The 19169-nt window shown below is 41.9% G+C and overlaps 3 protein-coding genes across 5 annotated transcripts in view; 2 read left to right on the plus strand and 1 right to left on the minus strand.

Annotated features, from left to right (window-relative positions):
- The window catches only part of tbc1d31 (TBC1 domain family, member 31), an 11082-nt gene extending 5019 nt beyond the window's left edge, over positions 1 to 6063 (plus strand). Inside the window, exons 9-24 of one of the 2 annotated variants that reach the window (XR_004021214.1) lie at positions 96 to 175; positions 251 to 397; positions 553 to 686; positions 989 to 1122; positions 1247 to 1426; positions 1534 to 1766; positions 1923 to 1995; positions 2150 to 2229; positions 2325 to 2460; positions 3508 to 3600; positions 3949 to 4077; positions 4203 to 4355; positions 4547 to 4616; positions 4692 to 4895; positions 5166 to 5575; positions 5974 to 6063. Coding sequence is in view for 1 of the 2 variants with exons in the window: in XM_030750646.1 (XP_030606506.1) it covers positions 96 to 175; positions 251 to 397; positions 553 to 686; positions 989 to 1122; positions 1247 to 1426; positions 1534 to 1766; positions 1923 to 1995; positions 2150 to 2229; positions 2325 to 2460; positions 3508 to 3600; positions 3949 to 4077; positions 4203 to 4355; positions 4547 to 4616; positions 4692 to 4895; positions 5166 to 5320 (2001 nt within the window). In the remaining variant the exon portion in view is untranslated. Of the gene's footprint in view, positions 1 to 95; positions 176 to 250; positions 398 to 552; positions 687 to 988; positions 1123 to 1246; positions 1427 to 1533; positions 1767 to 1922; positions 1996 to 2149; positions 2230 to 2324; positions 2461 to 3507; positions 3601 to 3948; positions 4078 to 4202; positions 4356 to 4546; positions 4617 to 4691; positions 4896 to 5165; positions 5808 to 5973 lie in introns of those variants that run through there. The other variant, XM_030750646.1, reaches the window with a different exon arrangement.
- A 759-nt stretch (positions 6064 to 6822) lies between these two features.
- LOC115793993 (protein FAM83H) lies at positions 6823 to 14454 on the plus strand. The gene is made up of 6 exons (XM_030749214.1): positions 6823 to 7114; positions 7269 to 7406; positions 7505 to 7623; positions 7803 to 7970; positions 12726 to 12850; positions 13036 to 14454. Exons 1-6 carry the CDS (start codon positions 6823 to 6825, stop codon positions 14402 to 14404), a joined length of 2211 nt encoding a protein of 736 aa, XP_030605074.1. The 3' UTR covers positions 14405 to 14454.
- Positions 13556 to 18923, minus strand: c16h8orf76 (chromosome 16 C8orf76 homolog). 2 transcript variants are annotated; one of them, XM_030750648.1, is made up of 9 exons: positions 18762 to 18922; positions 18338 to 18609; positions 17952 to 18053; positions 17604 to 17747; positions 17259 to 17309; positions 16516 to 16660; positions 15893 to 16028; positions 15457 to 15589; positions 13556 to 15364 (listed from the first exon to the last, which is right to left on the minus strand). In XM_030750648.1, exons 2-9 carry the CDS (start codon positions 18440 to 18442, stop codon positions 15092 to 15094), a joined length of 1089 nt encoding a protein of 362 aa, XP_030606508.1. In that variant the 5' UTR covers positions 18443 to 18609; positions 18762 to 18922; the 3' UTR covers positions 13556 to 15091. The 2 variants fall into 2 exon arrangements, with proteins under 2 accessions (XP_030606508.1, XP_030606507.1); XM_030750647.1 differs by having other exon boundaries at positions 18338 to 18923.
- Between the last annotated feature and the right edge of the window lie 246 nt (positions 18924 to 19169).

Raw genomic sequence — 19169 nt, forward strand, 5'->3', positions numbered from 1 at the left:
AGGCAAGAACACACACATACATAAATTTGTGGCTGTAGTGACTGTGTAAGCTAAAAGGGGGGGTTGTTTTGAATTTTTTGCCTTTCTGTGAACAGAATGAACTGCCAGCTGGTCTGAGTAAGAAGAGATTGATGGCTCTGCTGAAGGCATTTGGAGAATACCCTGCTAAATACAGGTAAAAACTGCTTTCACAAGGAAGATTTATGCATGTTTGTATGAAAATAAGTACATTTCTACATTTGCATTGCAGGATGTTTGTGTGGCGGTCTTTGCTGTGCCTTCCAGAGAATCATGCAGCGTACAGCAGTCTGACAGACAAAGGCCTGCATTCAGCCTTCCTCACTCTACACGTTAAATATCCCATCAAAAGTCACAAACTGCAGAGAGGACTGCAGAGGTACAATTCAGGAACAATTCATTTTTTATTTATATAGCGCCAATTCACTACAACAGTCACTTCAAGGTGCTTTACATTATAAGGTAAGGACCCCACAATGATAAAAAAAACCTCCAACAATCACATCGGAATGGCTTGTTTTGTCTTCTTCACAGGGTGTTGTCAGCTTTAGCTCACTGGGCAGCCATCTTTGGAGAGGTGGAGTATCTTCCTCTGATAGCTTTTCCTTTTGTCAAGCTCTTCCAGAACAATCCGATGCTCTGCTTTGAAGTGGTGGCCAATGTCATAGGTACTTTCCTGCACTGTTTCATCATCACAGTTTTTGCGATATTGCGACTGCACACATTTGAAAGCTTGATAGCATGATATCTTAAGCTTCTGCACTTAGTCCAGCTCATTTGACTTACTAAAGGTTTTGTGCAGAATGGTACTGCTACAGTCATAAGCATAAAACCAAACGGCACTGCTTCTCAGTGTGCACGGACATTTCTGTTAGGTATTTAAATGGTTACTGAATGCAAAGATATGGTATTGTTAACTAGCTGAGTCCTTATCAGGAATCTCTACTGACTCAGATGTTTGGTTGTACAGTGAACTGGTGCCAGCACTGGTTTGAGTATTTCCCCAACCCACCTCTGAACATCCTGAACATGGCAGAGAACGTTCTGGCTCATCATGACAAGGAGCTGCTGCAGCACCTGGTGGACTGTGGCATCACTTCACAGGTAATAGTAGCTGCAAAACCTCGGAGAAGCTGTCAGACATACAACTCCATGCTGTTACTGGGATCACATGTTCTCTGTGCTTTTTAAGTATCCACATTTTATTACGCTTATGTGTCTGTCCCAGCTCTATGTATGGCCTCTGCTGGAGACCTTGTTCTCAGAGGTTCTGACTCGGGATGAGTGGCTGAAGCTGTTTGACAACATTTTCTCCAATCATCCATCCTTTCTGCTCATGGCCTGTGTGGCTTACATCACCTGCTGCCGTGACCCCCTCCTGCTCTGCTCACAGAAGCAGGATTTTGAGGTACCTACGCAAGCATTTTTTTTTTTTTTCTCATCTAATCTAATTTTTTTTTAAAAACACACACATTATGACACATAATCAACTTTTCTGTCTCTCCTCCTCTTTAGTATTTTTTCCACCATCGTAACAATCTGGATGTTGGAGCCATGATAAAGGAGACCTACCGACTCATGGGCAGCACACCAGCTGACATCCATCCCAGGACTATGCTCGCTGACTTTACACCACTGACCAAAGGCCAGTACCCCATTTTCAACCATTACCCAGAATTCATAGTGGAATACCAAAGCCAGGAAAGGGAGAAGATACGATTGCAGGAGATGGAGCATCTCCGTGAGAGGTGAGACTATAACAAAATCATAATAAGAGGAAAAAAACAAAATCATGTTAATTTTGATAATAGTAAATCAAAAACTTAATGAGGCACGAGGGGAAAAAGACATAACATATGTGGGTGCGTGTGTGTGTGCACGTGTGTGTGTGTGTGCACGTTCAGGCAGGAAGTGTCAGCACAGCATGCAGATTTTTTACGTCGACAAGCTGAAGAGGAGGCATTTTATGCACAACAGGTAGATTCATTTTTAGAGGATTGTGCTTTAAAGAATGGCTATACTGTAATGCTCAGACTGTGCAGAGTTCATTTTGTTCAAAACAAACACTTAAAATTCCTGGAGTGAAAATAAAGGGAGCCATTTTATCCTGTTTTAATTGAATCACTTTCAGGAAGTCCTGCAGATAGCTGAAGAGCAGCGCAGAAATATCCTGGCACAAGAAGAGGAGAAGCTGACACAGCAGAGGGCAAAGTAAACTGCAAGAACCTTGCACCTTTAAAATTGAATTATGACTTAAATGAACGCTGTGACTTAAGAGAATTGGTTGTTGACACTGCTCTGTTCAGGTTGGCCGCTATGAAGAGAGAGCTGAAGGCGAAGGAGTTACAGCTGCTGGACACAAATAGAAGACGCTTTCTCAAACAGCAGCAGGACATTAGAGCGTCACGGATACAAAGATTAGACCAGGAGATCAGCAGGAAGGTAAATGCAGCGGGTTACATGCAAGATCCATTATATTGCCATAAGTATTCACTCAGCCATTCACATCATTGAAATCAGGTGTTCTAGTCCCTTCCATGGACACAAAACCAAGCACCTAGGCATGCAGACTGCTTCTACAAACATTTGTGAAAGAATGGGTCGCTCTCAAGAGCTCAGTGAATTCCAGCGTGGTACCGTGATAGGATGCCACCTGTGCAACAAGTCCAGTCATGAAAACATTTCACAGTCAACTGTTAGTGATATTATAACAAAGTGGAAGCAATTGGGAACTCAGCCATGAAGTGGTAGGCCACGTAAAATCATAGAGTGGGTTCAGTGGATGCTGAGGGTCATATTGCACAGAGGTCACCAACTTTCTGCAGAGTCAGTCACTACAGACCTCCAAACTTCATGTGGCCTTCAGATTAGCTCAAGAACAGTGTGTAGAGAGCTTCATGGAATGGGGGAATGGGTTTCCATGGCCGAGCAGCTGCATCCAAGCCTTACATCACCAAGCACAATGCAAAGTGTTGCAGTGGTATAAAGTCCACTGGACTCTAGAGCAGTGGAGACGTATTCTCTGGAGTGATGAATCACACTTCTCCGTCTGGCAATCCGATTGGCGAGTCAGGGGTTGGCGGCTGCCAGGAGAACGGTACTTGTCTGACTGCATTGTGCCAAGTGTAAGGTTTGGTGGAGGGGGGATTATGGTGTGTGGTTGTTTTTCAGGAGTTGGGCTCAGCCCCTTAGTTCCAGTGAACTTGCTATTTAACATTTATAGATTTATAAAAGACAGTTGCAAGTATTTATATGCTAAGGAGTGTAAAATAGTTACAGAGAAAAGCTGTTCACTTGGCTGGACCACGTATTTAAGGGTAGGTAAAGTTTAGATGCTGGCTTCACCACATTGTAATCTGCTTATATAGTGGAATTTGATCACATCGGAAATCCTGTAATGGGCTGTAACCACAAAATGAGTCAAGATTTATGTGCTTGTTCGTAGTTGTGAAAACTATCAGTTTTTATAACCTTTGTGTTGTGCTACAGATGGATCTTTGTGAACAGGAGACAGCTGCAGCAGCCCAGGATCTAGAGGTCAGACAGATGGAGCTGGAGGTTCAGAGGAAACAATTTGAACAGGTGACAGTCACCCTCCTTACCCCCTACTCCTCACTGTCTCCGTTGGAATTTATTTCCAAGGATAACTTTCATTAACCTTGAAAATAATTTCCAAGTAAAATATGTGTTGCAACCCAAGTTTTAGTTATAGCCAAAATACACTTCCAGTTAAACACTGACTTCAATCAAGCATAAGACCTGGTATGCTTTGAAAATAGTCTTTGTGCTGATCATTTTTTTTTCTTTTAACATATGGCATGTAATTTCACAGATGTTTACATAATTTTCAGCACTGTGACTGCTACTAAAGTGCCACCGTGTAATCAGTGTTGCTGTTTTTCTTTCTTCTTTTTGTGACCACTGTCTCAGCACTTGCTGAAAGAGCAGGAGCGTGTAGGACGAAGGGACGAGGAACAAGTGGAGATGAGAACGAGGCAGGCAGAACGGGAGGAAGAGAGCTACACAGAGCTGCTGCACAACACTGACAAACGCATGCAGGTTAGTTACACATTCCAGTATAAATTGTCTGTACAATTGTCAAACATATGAATTTGTGTGTCCATCTGGCTCTTCAAGTGGAGCGGCACATCACCTAAATCAGATCTCTCCACAAATACACACAGAATCTGGAGAAGTCCTTGGCAGGGGCATGCCATGTGGGCCTGGAGTCAGACTGGCAGAGAGAGGTGGGAGGACGCCTGCAGCAGGTTGACTCTGAACAGGACAGGAAGAGAGAGGGACTGACAAACACCATCAGAGATGTGGCAGGAAGGAAGGTGAGACAAACATCAATGTTTTTGTTAACATATCAATTTGCGTTATGTCTCAGCTTGTGTGTTACATGAATGGTTACATTGACATAATATATGGGCTTTTCCTGGGCTTTTGTGTGAGACCTTAAGACAAATTATTTGTAATGTAATGTGAGTATTATTGATTTAGACAATGACTGCTTGTTACTTTGCAGTGGGATGAAGTGATGACTACCAGAGCTCTGTTACAGGATCATTTTCAGCCCCACTCTTCAGCATGCACAGGTATTTTTACACACACACACACACAGTCTGTTATTCAGTCATGAGTCTCATCTTAGTGTGTTTGCTGTGTGTCAGATGGGCAGAGGCAGACGAGGATAAGGTCACTGTGTTTGACTGGAGATCCTCTTCACAGACACAGTGTCCCGGCTGCTGTTTCAGTTGCACCCAAAGCTGCTGGTCCAGCAGTCGGGGCCAACTCTTTGACCACTCCGAGGCCGGCAGGAAGCAAGGTGGTTTGTCTGAACAGCAGCTCACCTTCAGAGAGCACCTCCACCAACTGTAAGTCATTGTTATCACCATGTTTCATTTTTGAAAAATCCAATGAAGTGGTTAAACGTATTTTCTCATTAGTTCACTGCAGCTGGGTAGTATATCAAGATATAAGGATCTGTTACAAAGACCACATGTTAATAATCTGTTACTAATCCTGGTCAAGTGTTGTAGCAGAACTACAAGTTTTGTGCAACTAACTTCCTTCTACCCCTTTTTGGTGAAAAGTGTTTTTCTATCATTAATCCTGTCTTCCTTCCTTTCTTTGTTTCCTGTCAGTCTCCCTGGACCGAGGCCGGGCCCAGCTGGACAGCAGTGAGAGAGAACTGCTAAAAGAAATCAGAGAGTTGAGACAGAAGCTGGCAGCAAGAGCCAAAGAGGGCAGCTCTGCCTCCTCACAGTCTGTCCACACACTGTCCTCTATCTCCCAGTGACCAAACTCCCTCAAACTCTGGCTTCAGTGTCACAAAAACATATTCTTATCTCAAGCTCACTGGAACAGACGGACAATGAGTCAGACTGACAACTGCTTTCCAAGAGTTTTCATGTCATCCATTCCTTCTCTTAAAATACAAATGCAAGTAAAGTTACTGGAAGCAAAAACCAGCTTTGATTATTTCATCTCATTCTTTAAGGAGTGTGTCTGCACCCGAGACTGTGTGTGACCAACTGACATGCAGATGCAAACTGTAGGTACTCTGTGTAATCAATTCACTCAGCTATGATCGATCTGTAGTGTCCATAGTGCAGTATAAATTGTTACTCTTTAAATCTGTTGTCATACTGCTGTCATTCACATTTGTCATTTTTTTAATAGATGTATTGTTGCTATGTGATCCATTTTTATTTTTTCTTACTTTTAAGAATTTTATATTTGTTTTATTTAAAATCTGTTTGGATAAAAACCTTCAATACTCCTGATTGATCTTTGTCGTGATTTTGGTGTCCATTTATCACAGTGATATATTTTAGAAAATGAAGGAAAACATTGAAATGTCATCATTTAAACGTCTACCTGCAGTCACACTTTTACATATTCAGAATGCATTTAGATCAGTTTTTTTTCCACTTTGTATTTATTTGATAGGACAGCGAAGATTAGACAGTGGGTGAAGACACGCAGCATATGCTGCAAGCTGCACTGAGCCGTGCAGCATGTGGTTGCCTGCTCAACCAGGTGAGCTAAACCGGCATGCCGGAGGAGTCATGTTTTGACTGGAGACTTGTGGGTTACACTGTTAGACAGTTTGGTATGTAAAATAATGGAGGCAAAGCCAATGAAAAACATGGTGGAGTCTACTATAAGCAGAAGTGCCATGCAAAAACACTGACGTGTGGGCCTCTTCTCACTGTCTGGGTGTGCCGTTAACTGTCATCACTTTTGGTCCTGTAAGCATCCAAGTGTTCCTTGACATGAGCTGAACTGACAGCCATCTTCATTCCTGTCACTCACTGCTTTCTATCCCTCCACCCATGCTTTATCTGTGCTCACCTGCTCTGCATCACTGTCACAGGCCCTGGGAAGGAAACTAAAGCACGCTCTGCTTTGTTATCACTGACAGAGTTAATTAACAAGCAAAAGCACAAACAGGGTGATATTAGAGCCACAGAATCATGTCTTAAAGCAGAATTCCCTTTAATGTCTCATATTTTACATGCTTCTAATTTAATTATTTGTAGACATCAGTTCCTGTCGATTTCTTCATCTTTACAGCCACAATTACACCCTGGAAGGTGACTTACTTCAACAGCCCGACAGACCCTCCCTTTTCACCTGTCACTTCTCATCATGTGTTAGGAAACCATTTGCCCTTAGCAGGGGCGGAGCTACCTTTCTTTCTTTACCTTTCTGTCTGACTCAGTGGATCTGTCTTAGAGAAACTGATCTGCAGAGCTGTTAACTTTTCCCTAACCAGAGAATAAAGCTTTTTAATCCATGGATGCATTGAACAGTGTGTCTGTGCTGTGGTACAGGAAATCCAAACCTCTGGGGAAGGTGAGACGACGGCTCCAAGACCTCCGCATCCCTTCCTCCTCCTATGAGTTTATAGCCAGCAGACCCACACTGGACCTGAGCCACAACGAGAGTGCTCGACTTGCAGCTGACTCTCTGCTCAGCCAGGGCTTGGAGGGATACCGTGAAGTGTTGAGGGCAGAAGGAGAAGTGGACTTTCTGTCAGAGCCAGAGAAGAATTACATCCTGGAAAATAGGAGGGACAGCAACACAGGTTGGAAATGTTTCTGCACATTTAACTTTCCCGGTATCTCCTGAGATCTAAGGCTGGCAGTGCTAGAAAACAAGATTAAACTGACACACTGGATAAAAAATAAAATGATTGCTGGTTGGCTGAGTTGCTTTAAATGGTTTTATGCTTTACACAGATACACCTGGTGAGCCACATGATGATGACAAAGAGTTGGAGAGTTTGTCGGCTGCCTCCCAGTCTCCCACATGGTGCTCTGAAGTGTCAACAGACAGTGATGATACTCTGGCAGAGTCAGATCAGTGTCACCTGAAAGGTACTGCTAGAGTAAAACAGGCTTATTTGGGGAAATTTCTAGATCAGCTTTTCTGTTCTAATTTGTTGCAATTACAGTTACATTTTGCTCCTTTTTAGATGTGACATCCAGGGGTCCTGTGTTGGGTGAACACAGGATTGAGGTTTTCTTCCCCTCCGACTGCAGAGCAGCCAACATGAAAGACCTGGTTAGACAGTTCATCAGAAAGGCTAAACTGGTACGCCTGGAGGTGTTTGGTGTTTGTGTGTGTCTTTATGCATGTGTGCACATGTATACCATGCATACTTGCACATGTGAAAGAACATGTCAGTCCTGGATCGTGTGTGCTGAGGCAGTGTGAGTGAGATCTGTCAGTGCAGGTCTTTGGTAAAGTGATTCTTCAGTAACTCTTTTTAGGCCCTGGCCATAGTGATGGACAGCTTCACTGATGTGGAGCTGCTTTGTGATCTTCTGGAGGCGAGCAGGAAGAGAAATGTGTCTGTTCATCTTCTGTTGGACCGTCTCAACCTGAACCTGTTTGTTAACATGTGGCAGGACCTCAAACTCAACAGTAAAAACTTTCCTGTGAGTCAATTCATCATCTTCTTTCTCACTGCCTACCTCTCTGCACTAATGGCTCTTTTTTCTTTTTGCTTGCAACAGTGATGTTTTACCTTTGGAGTGTCACTTTAAGTATCCATGTCCATGCCTTGACTTATCTCGTTCTTCTTTGTCTCATAACCATGCAGCTGTAAACCAAGCCACCCAGACAACTACAGTATCTCTGATGCAGCATAACGTAGCACAAACAAACACTGTACATGGAAAGCACCTTTGCCAGACTAGATTTGATGACCATGCTGGGACTTTTTTTTTGTCTAATTAGATGTTTTTCACCATCTTTCAAAAGCCATTATGTGATCTTGAGTGGACTTTTCCTGAAACAGTGCTGCCACTGACTCGTGTAACCCACACAACTATTTGAATTCAGTTTGGCTTTGAATATGTGCTGAATACGAACAACTGAGCCTTCAATTGTCACATGCAGATTTTACATCAACTATAAATTATTATTACTTTAATCTTTAATTAGCTCCTGCAGTTACCATCTTGTGCCTATGTACTAATTTAACAACCACGCGATTAGTCAACTATCTGAACTTGTCAGCATGAAAACACCGCAGAGCCCCTAAAATCCCCAGAGGGAATTTTTTTAATCTTATGTGAGCAAAAAATCACATGCACCCAGCCACCATATAGTGGAAAGAATTCAACTAATTAAGTTCTCCCAGATAAGTTGGACTAGAAGGAGGGTGCTACTTTTCCTTCAGAATGTCATACAATTCAATTTTAAGCATAAACTTAATAGACTGTTTACAAAAAATGGACTAGCCAAAGTGACTTCATTCTTTTCTAGACTTCACAAGTTAGCATTTTAGCCACCGGCATGTTGGGGGTTTTTGGAACCAGAAGTGATCATATTTGACTAGAGGGAGGAGCGCAAATAATATTTGTCAGATAATTTAAAATGCTCCAAATGGCACAGACAGCACCATTTGGACACTGCAGAGGTCGTGCTCACTGTTTTCATTTAGCAGACAGCTGCATTTGTTGCACACCTAAATATCAATCACAGCTGTCCCGCCCCTAACTTTAAGCCCTAACAAAACTAAAACAAGAGAGTTATAAAAAAATAATAATAAAATCACTGACTGTACATTTGCTATGGGGTAAAATATCTATTGAAGCCAAAACAAGTGTTTGTACCAGGCTGTAAATATTTCTGCTCTGAGGTTGTGTATTTTAACACAGCGATCTACTGAGATTGACTCTCTTTTGAAGACTGCACCAACTGGTCACTCTTGGTACTGCAGTTCTTAGAACTTGGGTCATTTTTCAACCCTGGAGATTGCTGCTTGAAAGACTCAGGTTGTTATTCCTGGTGATGACAATCAGCATACAAATATGGTAGAATATCATAAAGTTGTTCAGTATGTTAAAATATTAGTTTGTTACCGCTGATAGGTGGAGAGGTTATGTTTTTGGTCGCATTTGTCTGTCTGTTAGCAGGATAACTCTGAAAATTATGAACGGATTTTGATGAAAATTTTTGATGAGTTGGTGGGGAGGTGGCACAAGGAACAGTTTCGTAGGGGCCCAAGAAGATATGATTTCATTTTCAATTCAATTCAATTCAATTCAATTTTATTTATATAGCGCCAAATCACAACAAACTGTCGCCTCAAGGCGCTTTGTATTGTGGGTAAAGACCCTACAATAATACAGAGAAAACCCAACAGTCAAAACGACCCCCTATGAGCAAGCACTTGGCGACAGTGGAAAGGAAAAACTCCCTTTTAACAGGAAGAAACCTCCAGCAGAACCAGGCTCAGGGAGGGGCAGTCATCTGCCGCGACCGGTTGGGCTGAGGGGAGAGAAAGACATGCTGTGGAAGAGAGCCAGAGATTAATATCAATTAATGATTAAATGCAGAGTGGAGTATAAACAAAGTAAATAAGGTGAATGAGAAACAGTGCATTATGTGAACCCCCCAGCAGCCTAGGCCTATAGCAGCATAACTAAGGGATGGTTCAGGGTCACCTGATCCAGCCCTAACTATAAGCTTTATCATAAAGGAAAGTTTTAAGCCTAATCTTAAAAATAGAGAGGGTGTCTGTCTCCCGAATCCAAGCTGGAAGCTGGTTCCACAGAAGAGGGGCCTGAAAGCTGAAGGCTCTGCCTCCCATTCTACTCTTAAGTATCCTAGGAACCACAAGTAAGCCAGCAGTCTGAGAGCGAAGTGTTCTGTTGGGGTGATATGGTACTATGAGGTCTTTGAGATAAGATGGTGCCTGATTATTCAAGACCTTGTATGTGAGGAGAAGAATTTTAAATTCTATTCTAGATTTAACAGGGAGCCAATGAAGAGAAGCCAATATGGGAGAAATCTGCTCTCTCTTTCTAGTCCCTGTCAGTACTCTAGCTGCAGCATTTTGGATCAGCTGAAGGCTTTTCAGGGAGCTTTAAGGACAGCCTGATAATAATGAATTACAATAATCCAGCCTAGAAGTAATAAATGCATGAATGAGCTTTTCAGCATCACTCTGAGAAAGGATGTTTCTAATTTTAGAAATATTGCGCAAATGCAAAAAAGCGGTCCTACATATTTGTTTAATATGTGCATTGAAGGACATATCCTGGTCAAAAATGACTCCAAGATTTCTCACAGTGTTACTGGAGGCCAAAGTAATGCCATCCAGAGTAAGTATCTGGTTAGACACCATGTTTCTAAGATTTGTGGGGCCGAGAACAAGAATTTCAGTTTTATCTGAATTTAGAAGCAGGAAATTAGAGGTCATCCAGGCCTTAATGTTTTTAAGACATTCCTGCAGTTTAACTAATTGATGTGTGTCATCTGGCTTCATTGATAGGTAAAGCTGAGTATCATCTGCATAACAATGAAAATTGATGCAGTGCTTTCTAATAATACTGCCTAAGGGAAGCATGTATAATGTAAATAAAATTGGTCCTAGCACAGAACCCTGTGGAACTCCATAATTAACCTTAGTGTGTGAAGAAGACTCCCCATTTACATGAACAAATTGGAGTCTATGAGATAAATATGATTCAAACCACTGCAGTGCAGTACCTTTAATACCTATAGCAAGCTCTAATCTCTGTAATAAAATGTTATGGTCAACAGTATCAAAAGCTGCACTGAGGTCCAACAGGACAAGAACAGAGATGAGTCCACTGTCAGAGGCTCTAAGAAGATCATTGGTAACCTTCACTAATGCTGTTTCTGTACTGTGATGAATTCTGAAACCTGACTGAAACTCTTCAAATAAACCGTTCCTCTGCAGATGATCAGTTAGCTGTTTTACAACTACTCTTTCAAGAATCTTTGAGAGAAAAGGAAGGTTGGAGATTGGCCTATAATTAGCTAAGACAGCTGGGTCAAGTGATGGCTTTTTAAGCAGAGGTTTAATTACAGCCACCTTGAAGGTCTGTGGTACATAGCCAACTAATACAGACTGATTGATCATTTTTAAGATTGAAGCATCAATAATTGGAAAGACTTCTTTGAACAGTCTAGTAGGAATGGGATCTAACAAACATGTTGCTGGTTTGGAGGAAGTAACTATTGAAGTTAACTCTGAAAGATCAACTGGAGCAAAAGAGTCTAAACAAATACCAGCAGTGCTGAAAGCAGCCGAACATGAAGAATAATCTTTGAGATGGTTATGAATAATTTTTTCTCGAATGTCTAAAATTTTATTTGTAAAGAAATCCATGAAGTCACTACTAGTTAACGTGAAAGGAATACTCGGCTCTACAGAGCTCTGACTCTTTGTCAGCCTGGCTACAGTGCTGAAAAGAAACCTGGGGTTGTTCTTATTTTCTTCAATTAATGATGAATAGTAAGATGTCCTAGCTTTACGGAGGGCTTTTTTATAGAGCAACAAACTCTTTTTCCAGGCTAAATGAGCATTTCAAGGTCAAAGATAAAGGTCACCAAAAATTTTCAAATATTTTAAGAAAGTCTCAAAAAGTTTTGAACCAAATTTGATGAAACTTTGTAGAAATATCCCTCAAGGGCTCACAAACTTATGATTTAATTTTCAAAGTTAGAGGTCAAAGGTCACTATCACTGGTGAAATTTTAAAATTCATGTCAGCGAATTTTTTTGATCTATTGCAATGAAATTTGGTACTAAGGTATAAAAAATGACTGTTAACAATTCATTGTCTTTTTCTATTTAAAATTTAAATACTAAAAATAATATAAAGTGAACTACAAAGCCCAAACAAAAATCACCCACACATATACAATTTATATCTCAGCAGATGTTTGGTTTTTTTTTTCATTTTGTTTCATTTATAGGATGATACCAGAGCACATAAACTGAATAAAATATATGCAGACTATATATGCCACTATCTGTTCATGTGGATCTCATTTTTTAAATGAAAATCTGATTTTATATTTGTAAGTTTTTAAAAGCCAATAAAATACATTTCTAGTCTTTGTGATCTAGTAATTTATGATTGAGGATTACAACATTTGGCAGTGTCACAGAAAATTTGGGGTGGACGAGGTATGCGCTCTGCTGAGTGCCCTTCTAGTTTTTCTCTGTTATGTGGTGGCAGCGTTCAACTTAAATTGTTAGACTCATCAATGATTTTATGAAATGATCAAGATAAATATCTTGTGTACACAAAAAATGTTCTGCGATTGCAGGGGCTCCGTACATCACTGTTACAGCAAAAGGGAAATATTTTCACTCTGTAAAAATACAAATAATACAAGTATTAGAGAAATAATTGTCTGTGTGTACAGAAACTGTCAGTTCACAGCGTCTATGGGCAGACCTACTGTGCAAAGACGGGCAGGAAGGTGAAAGGTCAGATTGCAGAGAGTTTTATCATCACCGACTGGACTGAGGTGCTGACTGGTTCATACAGGTATAAACACACATGTAACCAAAGCATTCTCAACATATCCTGGATGTCTTTTCTCTTTATTTTCTGTTGTACAATAATAACTCTGTGTGTGTGTGTGTGTGTGTGTGTGTGTGTGTGTGTGTGTGTGTGTGTGTGTGTGTGTGTGTGTGTGTGTGTGTGTGTGTGTGTGTGTGTGATCCCTTCAGTTTCTCCTGGCTGTCCTGGCAGGTCCATCGGAGTCTTGCTGTTCTTTTAAAGGGCAGCGCGGTCACATCTTTCCTGCAGGAATTCCACAGACTGCACTCCAGCTCCAAACCGGTCACCGGCTTCGTCACCTTTATCACTTTGCCGCAAACTCTTTGCCGCCACTCCACATCATGTGCAGCTCATCATAACAGCACTGCTATCAATAAGCAAAAATCAAAACAGACAGGTCTCCATTGGGCTTGGAATAAAAATGCTGAAAACACTCAGACAAAAGCAGCAGGGACAGTTCTACTTAATCCCCAGAGCCCAGAACCGGGTATCATCAGAGAAGATAAACCTCAGCACAGAGCAGACAGTGGTTCACAAACACAAAGAAAACCTCTTCAGCTGTACTCAAAGCCTTTGGTTCAACCAGGAATGGAGCATAAGGTGCAGAGTGCATCTGTGGAAAAGCCCAAATACACAATGGGAGCTGGATGCACCAAGCTTGATGAAAAAGAGAAGAGCCAAGACCAGATCCAGAGTCACTCATATCCTCCCGATCAGACCTACTTCTCACACATTCCGTCTCAGTTTAACATCAGCGCCACAGCTGAAAACAATGCAAAGGTCCAAGAGTCAAACCCTCTGCACATGGTCTCCCTCACACATGGACAGCACAGGACTGCACGCTATCAAACAGCTTTGAAGAATTCAAATCTTGGTCATGCAGACGTGACTACTGAAGGGCGCTTCTTACCGACAAACCCTCTGGGGACTGCTGCAGACCTAAACGCCCAGAAAGGACAATGGAGCTCCTCACACAATTTTAAACCCAAAGTGGAACTTCCACATGAGAATCCTAAACCCCACTCGCCTACATCGCAACAAAAACAAGCAGACACCACGCATCTGCTTCCTTTTACCCCTCCAAGAGGACACACACCTGATCTGCAAAACAAATTCTCCTTTCTAGAAACCAGGAGGCAGGGTCAGCCACAGAGATACTGCCAGCCCCCGCTCCAATCACAAACCAGCACAGAGCCTCCAGGTCCAATGAGAGGTCATCTCAGGCCTCAGCTCCAGAAAGACCCTAAACTCTTTCTTCCAGGTAAAGCAGCCCAGATGCATCTACAGTCCCACTCTTCACAGCAGCTGAATCCCCCTCCAAGACTAAACCGGACCCTCTGGAAACATCACACTGCAGGAAGGCCCACAGCTGTGGAGCGCCACAGCTCCTTCAGGACCACCTACGGGATGGGACAGATGACAGGGGGGCAGCATGGCTGGAGGCCTTTACAGAGCAGCATGAATGAACCGCTGAGAAGAAGCAAGAGCATGAATGAGAGACACACAGCAGGATTCAATCTAAACAGAACCTTTACCTAACCCTTTGTTGGTCACATTTATTCATCCAGAAACACAGGAGCTACACTTATACGAACAACGTAGTGTCTCCAAAAGGTTTGTGTAATTTTACTGTGAACCTTTTGAAATTACACTCGACCAGGAGAAGAGCTTATTATTGCTACAAAACCGAACTTTCAGTTTAGCAGCCTTGGTGCATTTTGTGTGTACTGTATGGGGAAAATAATGTATCCATGTTTGTTCAAATAAAATATTAACTCAGTTTGGTAACCTCATCAAGACGTGTGGTCTGTTACATGTTTCTAAACCTGAAAGGTGTATTTTAGTTAAACATTTGGGGTAATTTTACAGCTGCCACACACACACACACACACACACACACACACACACACACACACACACACACACACACACACACACACAGAGAGAGAGAGGTGTTTTCTGATATTAAACATCTGCTCAGGCTAATGTTGAGCAGAGCGATGTGAGGAGATAATCTGTTGTCACAAACAACAAGCCTCCGCTGTCCCGAGAGGCAGGCAGGTTGGTGACAGCATCCGTATAATGGCTGTGTTGGGGCTTTCATTATCTTCATAATACTGAGAACAGTCTGACAAGAACAGCATCTGAAACATTAGACTGTTTTTATGCAGCCATTTTAGGCTATTAGCAGAAGTGGATGAAATACAAATGGTTTAGTTTGCAGGCTTAATGATGACCGCATTCACTGTGCTGTTTGTTTGAACCATCTTCAGCCGGTTCTTCAGTCCCTTCTTGATTGCACACACCATTGTTAACAGTCAACCCTAGAGCATGAGGACGTTGTGTTTCATGCTGCAGTCCGTCAGTCTCTAACACCCCTGTCAGCAAGATCTTGTTCCACCAGCGCTGCCTGAAGCTGTCCAAACACACAATGGCCAGGCTCTCCCCGTCCTGGTAGTCCTCCCTCATCCTCTCTGGAATCAGGTCCTCTGACATCACCTGAGAGATCAACAAGAGAGAGATAATGTTGGTACCTCAAACTGCCTGGAATTTAAGCCTTGTCACAGTATGCAAGAAACCGTGCGTCTCACCTCAGTGAGAGACTGCAGGGTTGCTTCTCTGGGGTTGAGCCGCTGTAACGCCTCTTCTGCCATGTGTAGGGCTCGCTTACTGCGCTGCAGCACAAAGGAGGACTGCTGCTGTCGAAGGATTCTCAACAGCAGTCTGTGGGAGGTAGTAAGACACTGATTTACATGCAATGCACTTACACATTTTTATCAGAAGCAGCATTAACTTTTTCATGGTGTAACATTAGTGTATAAACAGAGTGAGAAGAGGTGAGTGAAGAAGAAACATCAAGTGCATCATAGGAAGCCCCCAGCAGCCTAACTAAGGGAGGGTTCAGGTTCACCTGATCCAGCCTTAACCACCAGTTTTATCACAAAAGAAAGTTTTAAGCTTTTTTGCTTTACTGTTTGCATGTGATATACAGTATGTAAATACAGATGTTCTAATCACATGTTGTACCTTGTCCTGATGAAACAAGTGCAGGCTTTGAGCCAGACTCTGTCCTCCCGGAGCTCTGCAGCCTCCTCCAGATGCCTCTCAGTCTCTCGATCCTCCTGCTCGTCTGTTGATTCACAGCTCTCAGAGGAAAACAATCCTTAAAACATAAATACAGCAAAGCATGTTCAGGGACAAATTAGTTTTATGTTTGATGAATTACCGTAAAAAAGCACCTTATCTGGCTATGTTGTTGCACTGTGCTGTACTGTGTGACAAATGTAATGACAAGAACTTGAAATTAAATCTTATCCATTTTGTGTCGTCATATTGTATATATTTTATTAAAGAAACTATGTCTTTATTGTTGTGGGTGCTGTTATCCAGCTACTTCCTCACTTTTAGGAAAAGGAAAGTACATCTTATAATAATCACATTAGGCTGATGTTTTTCTTCTAACACTTTAAAAGCAGTGTGGCTGCTTTTAAAACAAGCTTTGCATTTTTACCTCCTGGTTCTTATTTTGCTTTACTGTTTGCATGCAGTATGTAAATACAGAGGTTACAATCACATGCTGTAATTTGTCCTGATGAAACAAGTGCAGGCTTTGAGCCAGACTCTGATACATGAAGTTAAGAAAACTCTACCTGTGGTTGTGTTGCTGTCCAGCAACTGCAAACACGTCTGTCCCAGGCTGAACCAGTGCCAGGGGTTAAAGGGCAGCAGGCTGCACAGCTGCTGCAGAGACGACATCTTTGATCCCACAGCTCCAAATTGCTCGTAGATGCTGACCTTGGAGTAAAAAATAAACAGCATTTCTACAGAATGACTGGGACTTTGAGCAGAAAAGGGTGAAACGTGTTTGTACTGGGCTGTGTCTGTGTCAGGGATATGTGGCTCAATGCAGTGGAATTTATTCTTCAGTATTCAAGTTACTCTTTTTTTTTTTTTTTTAATTGATTTCCTAAAAGTATCAAAGATATAATGAAAGAAAAACAAAATGAATAATTTTCAACCATCTTCATCGCTTCTGTTCAAAGTTTGTGAATAACATTTTTGTGTCACATGACACAGCTGGCCCATGTCACACGCTCATGCATCAAACATGAGAGTTTAAAAAAATTGCAGAAACATAATCATAATATTTCTGTCAAATCAGCAAAAAAAGTAATATATTCATATTTGATTTTCTAATAAAAGTGTTTTAAATAGTTGATCTGTGTCATGTACTTCAGCTTTAGGCATGATAAACATGTTTTCCTCAAAATGACCATTATTTAGAAAATATTGATCATTATTCCTTCTGTGTGTGTGTGTGTGTGTGTGTGTGTGTGTGTGTGTGTGTGTGTGTGTGTGTGTGTGTGTGTGTGTGTTTCAGGTTGATACTGACCTTGAGCAGCAGGAGGCTGGTTAGGTGACAGGTGTTGGAGGCTTCTTTGCTCTGCAGAGAGATCATTTAGAAATCACTACTGAGGTCTGAATCTTTCATAGACTGATGTCATTTCAGTTTCAAAGAAAATACAAAAAGTATGGCAAAAAGTAAATTAAAAAAAGAAAAAATACAAATAAGAAAATAATATACTATCAGTGGTAACCACCAGTTGCCCAGAAGGCAGGCTCATAATGCACACAGTGTTATATTATCTGGGCCAAGATTTCCTGTTCCATCCACTGGTCATTGTTAATGAATGCAGAAACATTTTTTGAAAAGCTAATAAAATGTTACTGTAATTACCAGCAAATCGGCCAAGTGCAGCGCTCTGTCTCTCTGTCCCAGTTTGGTGCAGCATCGGGCCATCCCCTCCACTACATCTCGTCTGATGGTCAGGTTGTTGTCGGCGATCCACTGCAGGCAGCTGCTGTATGCTTCCAAGGCTTTCTGACCCACACACACCAAACAGAAAAAAACATGACTTTTTTTTTAACATTACACATCTGAAGGTGGACAAGTAGGAGTGGCATGAACAACAGCAAGAGGAGTCAAGCCCAGTGAGCTTCGGCTCACTGAAAACTATTTGAGGAAGTGTCAAACACTTCCTAAAATAGCAGGCGAGCACAGACTAAAGTGAATAACTGTAAATACCTGATAGTTCCCTTGTCTCACAGCCAGGTCGCCTCTGAACTTGTAGACTTTCTGCTTCTCCAGGGAATCTTCAGTCTCCAGAGCAGCACTCTCACAAAACCACTGCAGAGGGGACCGAGTTTAATACACAACATGAAGCTGTTGGAGGATGCTCCTCACCCAGCTCGCTCACAGAGAAGTACATGTCTTCACTTATGCATGATGCACAATGCAGCATCATTTACACGGAGTGCCATAAATATCAACGTTAAGTATCGATAGTTTGGAAACGTTACAACGGGAATTCACACTTTAAGTGTTTTAGCTCCGTGTTTGTTCTGCACATAAATCTCTATTAATGTTCCCGACCAAAATCTCCCGAAATGCATCATCTGGTAACATCTCACCTCCGGCTCACACAGTTTGGCGCTGTAAGAAGACAGAGACGCACACACTCGGTCTCTGACCTCCGAAAACACCGAGTCGTCAAACGTGCTTCCTAATATCTCCATCCGGAGCTTAAAGAATACAGTTTATTCCACAAATAAAGCGTGCACCGAAAACTACACAGCCTCAGCTCCTCTTGTGTGCTTCCTTAAACAGCTCGACGAATTCACTTCCGGACAGGAAGGTTCCGGCCGATGATCGGGGGTGTCTGAGTTATATTAGGATCCAGTATCTGCACAGTGACAGGAACACAGAGCTGTAAATGCCTCAGTGAGCTCAATAGCAGCAGAAACTTTCAGCTGTGACTCCTGTTTATTCTTTAGGTTTTTCTCCCTTCAGTAGAAAATGTTATTGGCTGACTTCATCCTCACTATGACCCATTACCGTCACACTGCACAGCCACAGACTGAAGGAGGGATTCATGTTGGATATAAAAATCAAAGCAAAACAAAACAAAACAAAAAACAAACAAACAAAAAAACACATCCGTTAATTAGAAATGAGTCTTTGCCCTCTTTTTATTCCCACTGACACTTCAGGTGTGAGTCTCTCCCTTACTTAAATTAACCATGGTTTTTCATAGTTGTCATGGTTTTTTGGGCACCATGGGAACCATGGTTTTTATCATGGTTTAACTATAGTAAAACCATGATAAAACCATAGTAAAGTAAAACCATGGTTACTGCATAAAAACCACAGTAAACCATAGTGAATTTTCGTAAGGGTCATAAACAGGAGGAAGCTGAGCAGGTTCAGTGGAACCAAAACCTCAGACTGAGTCAAATATTATGT

The sequence above is a fragment of the Archocentrus centrarchus genome, chromosome 16 (assembly GCF_007364275.1).
Source record: "Archocentrus centrarchus isolate MPI-CPG fArcCen1 chromosome 16, fArcCen1, whole genome shotgun sequence".
Classification (NCBI taxonomy): Eukaryota; Metazoa; Chordata; class Actinopteri; order Cichliformes; family Cichlidae; genus Archocentrus; species Archocentrus centrarchus.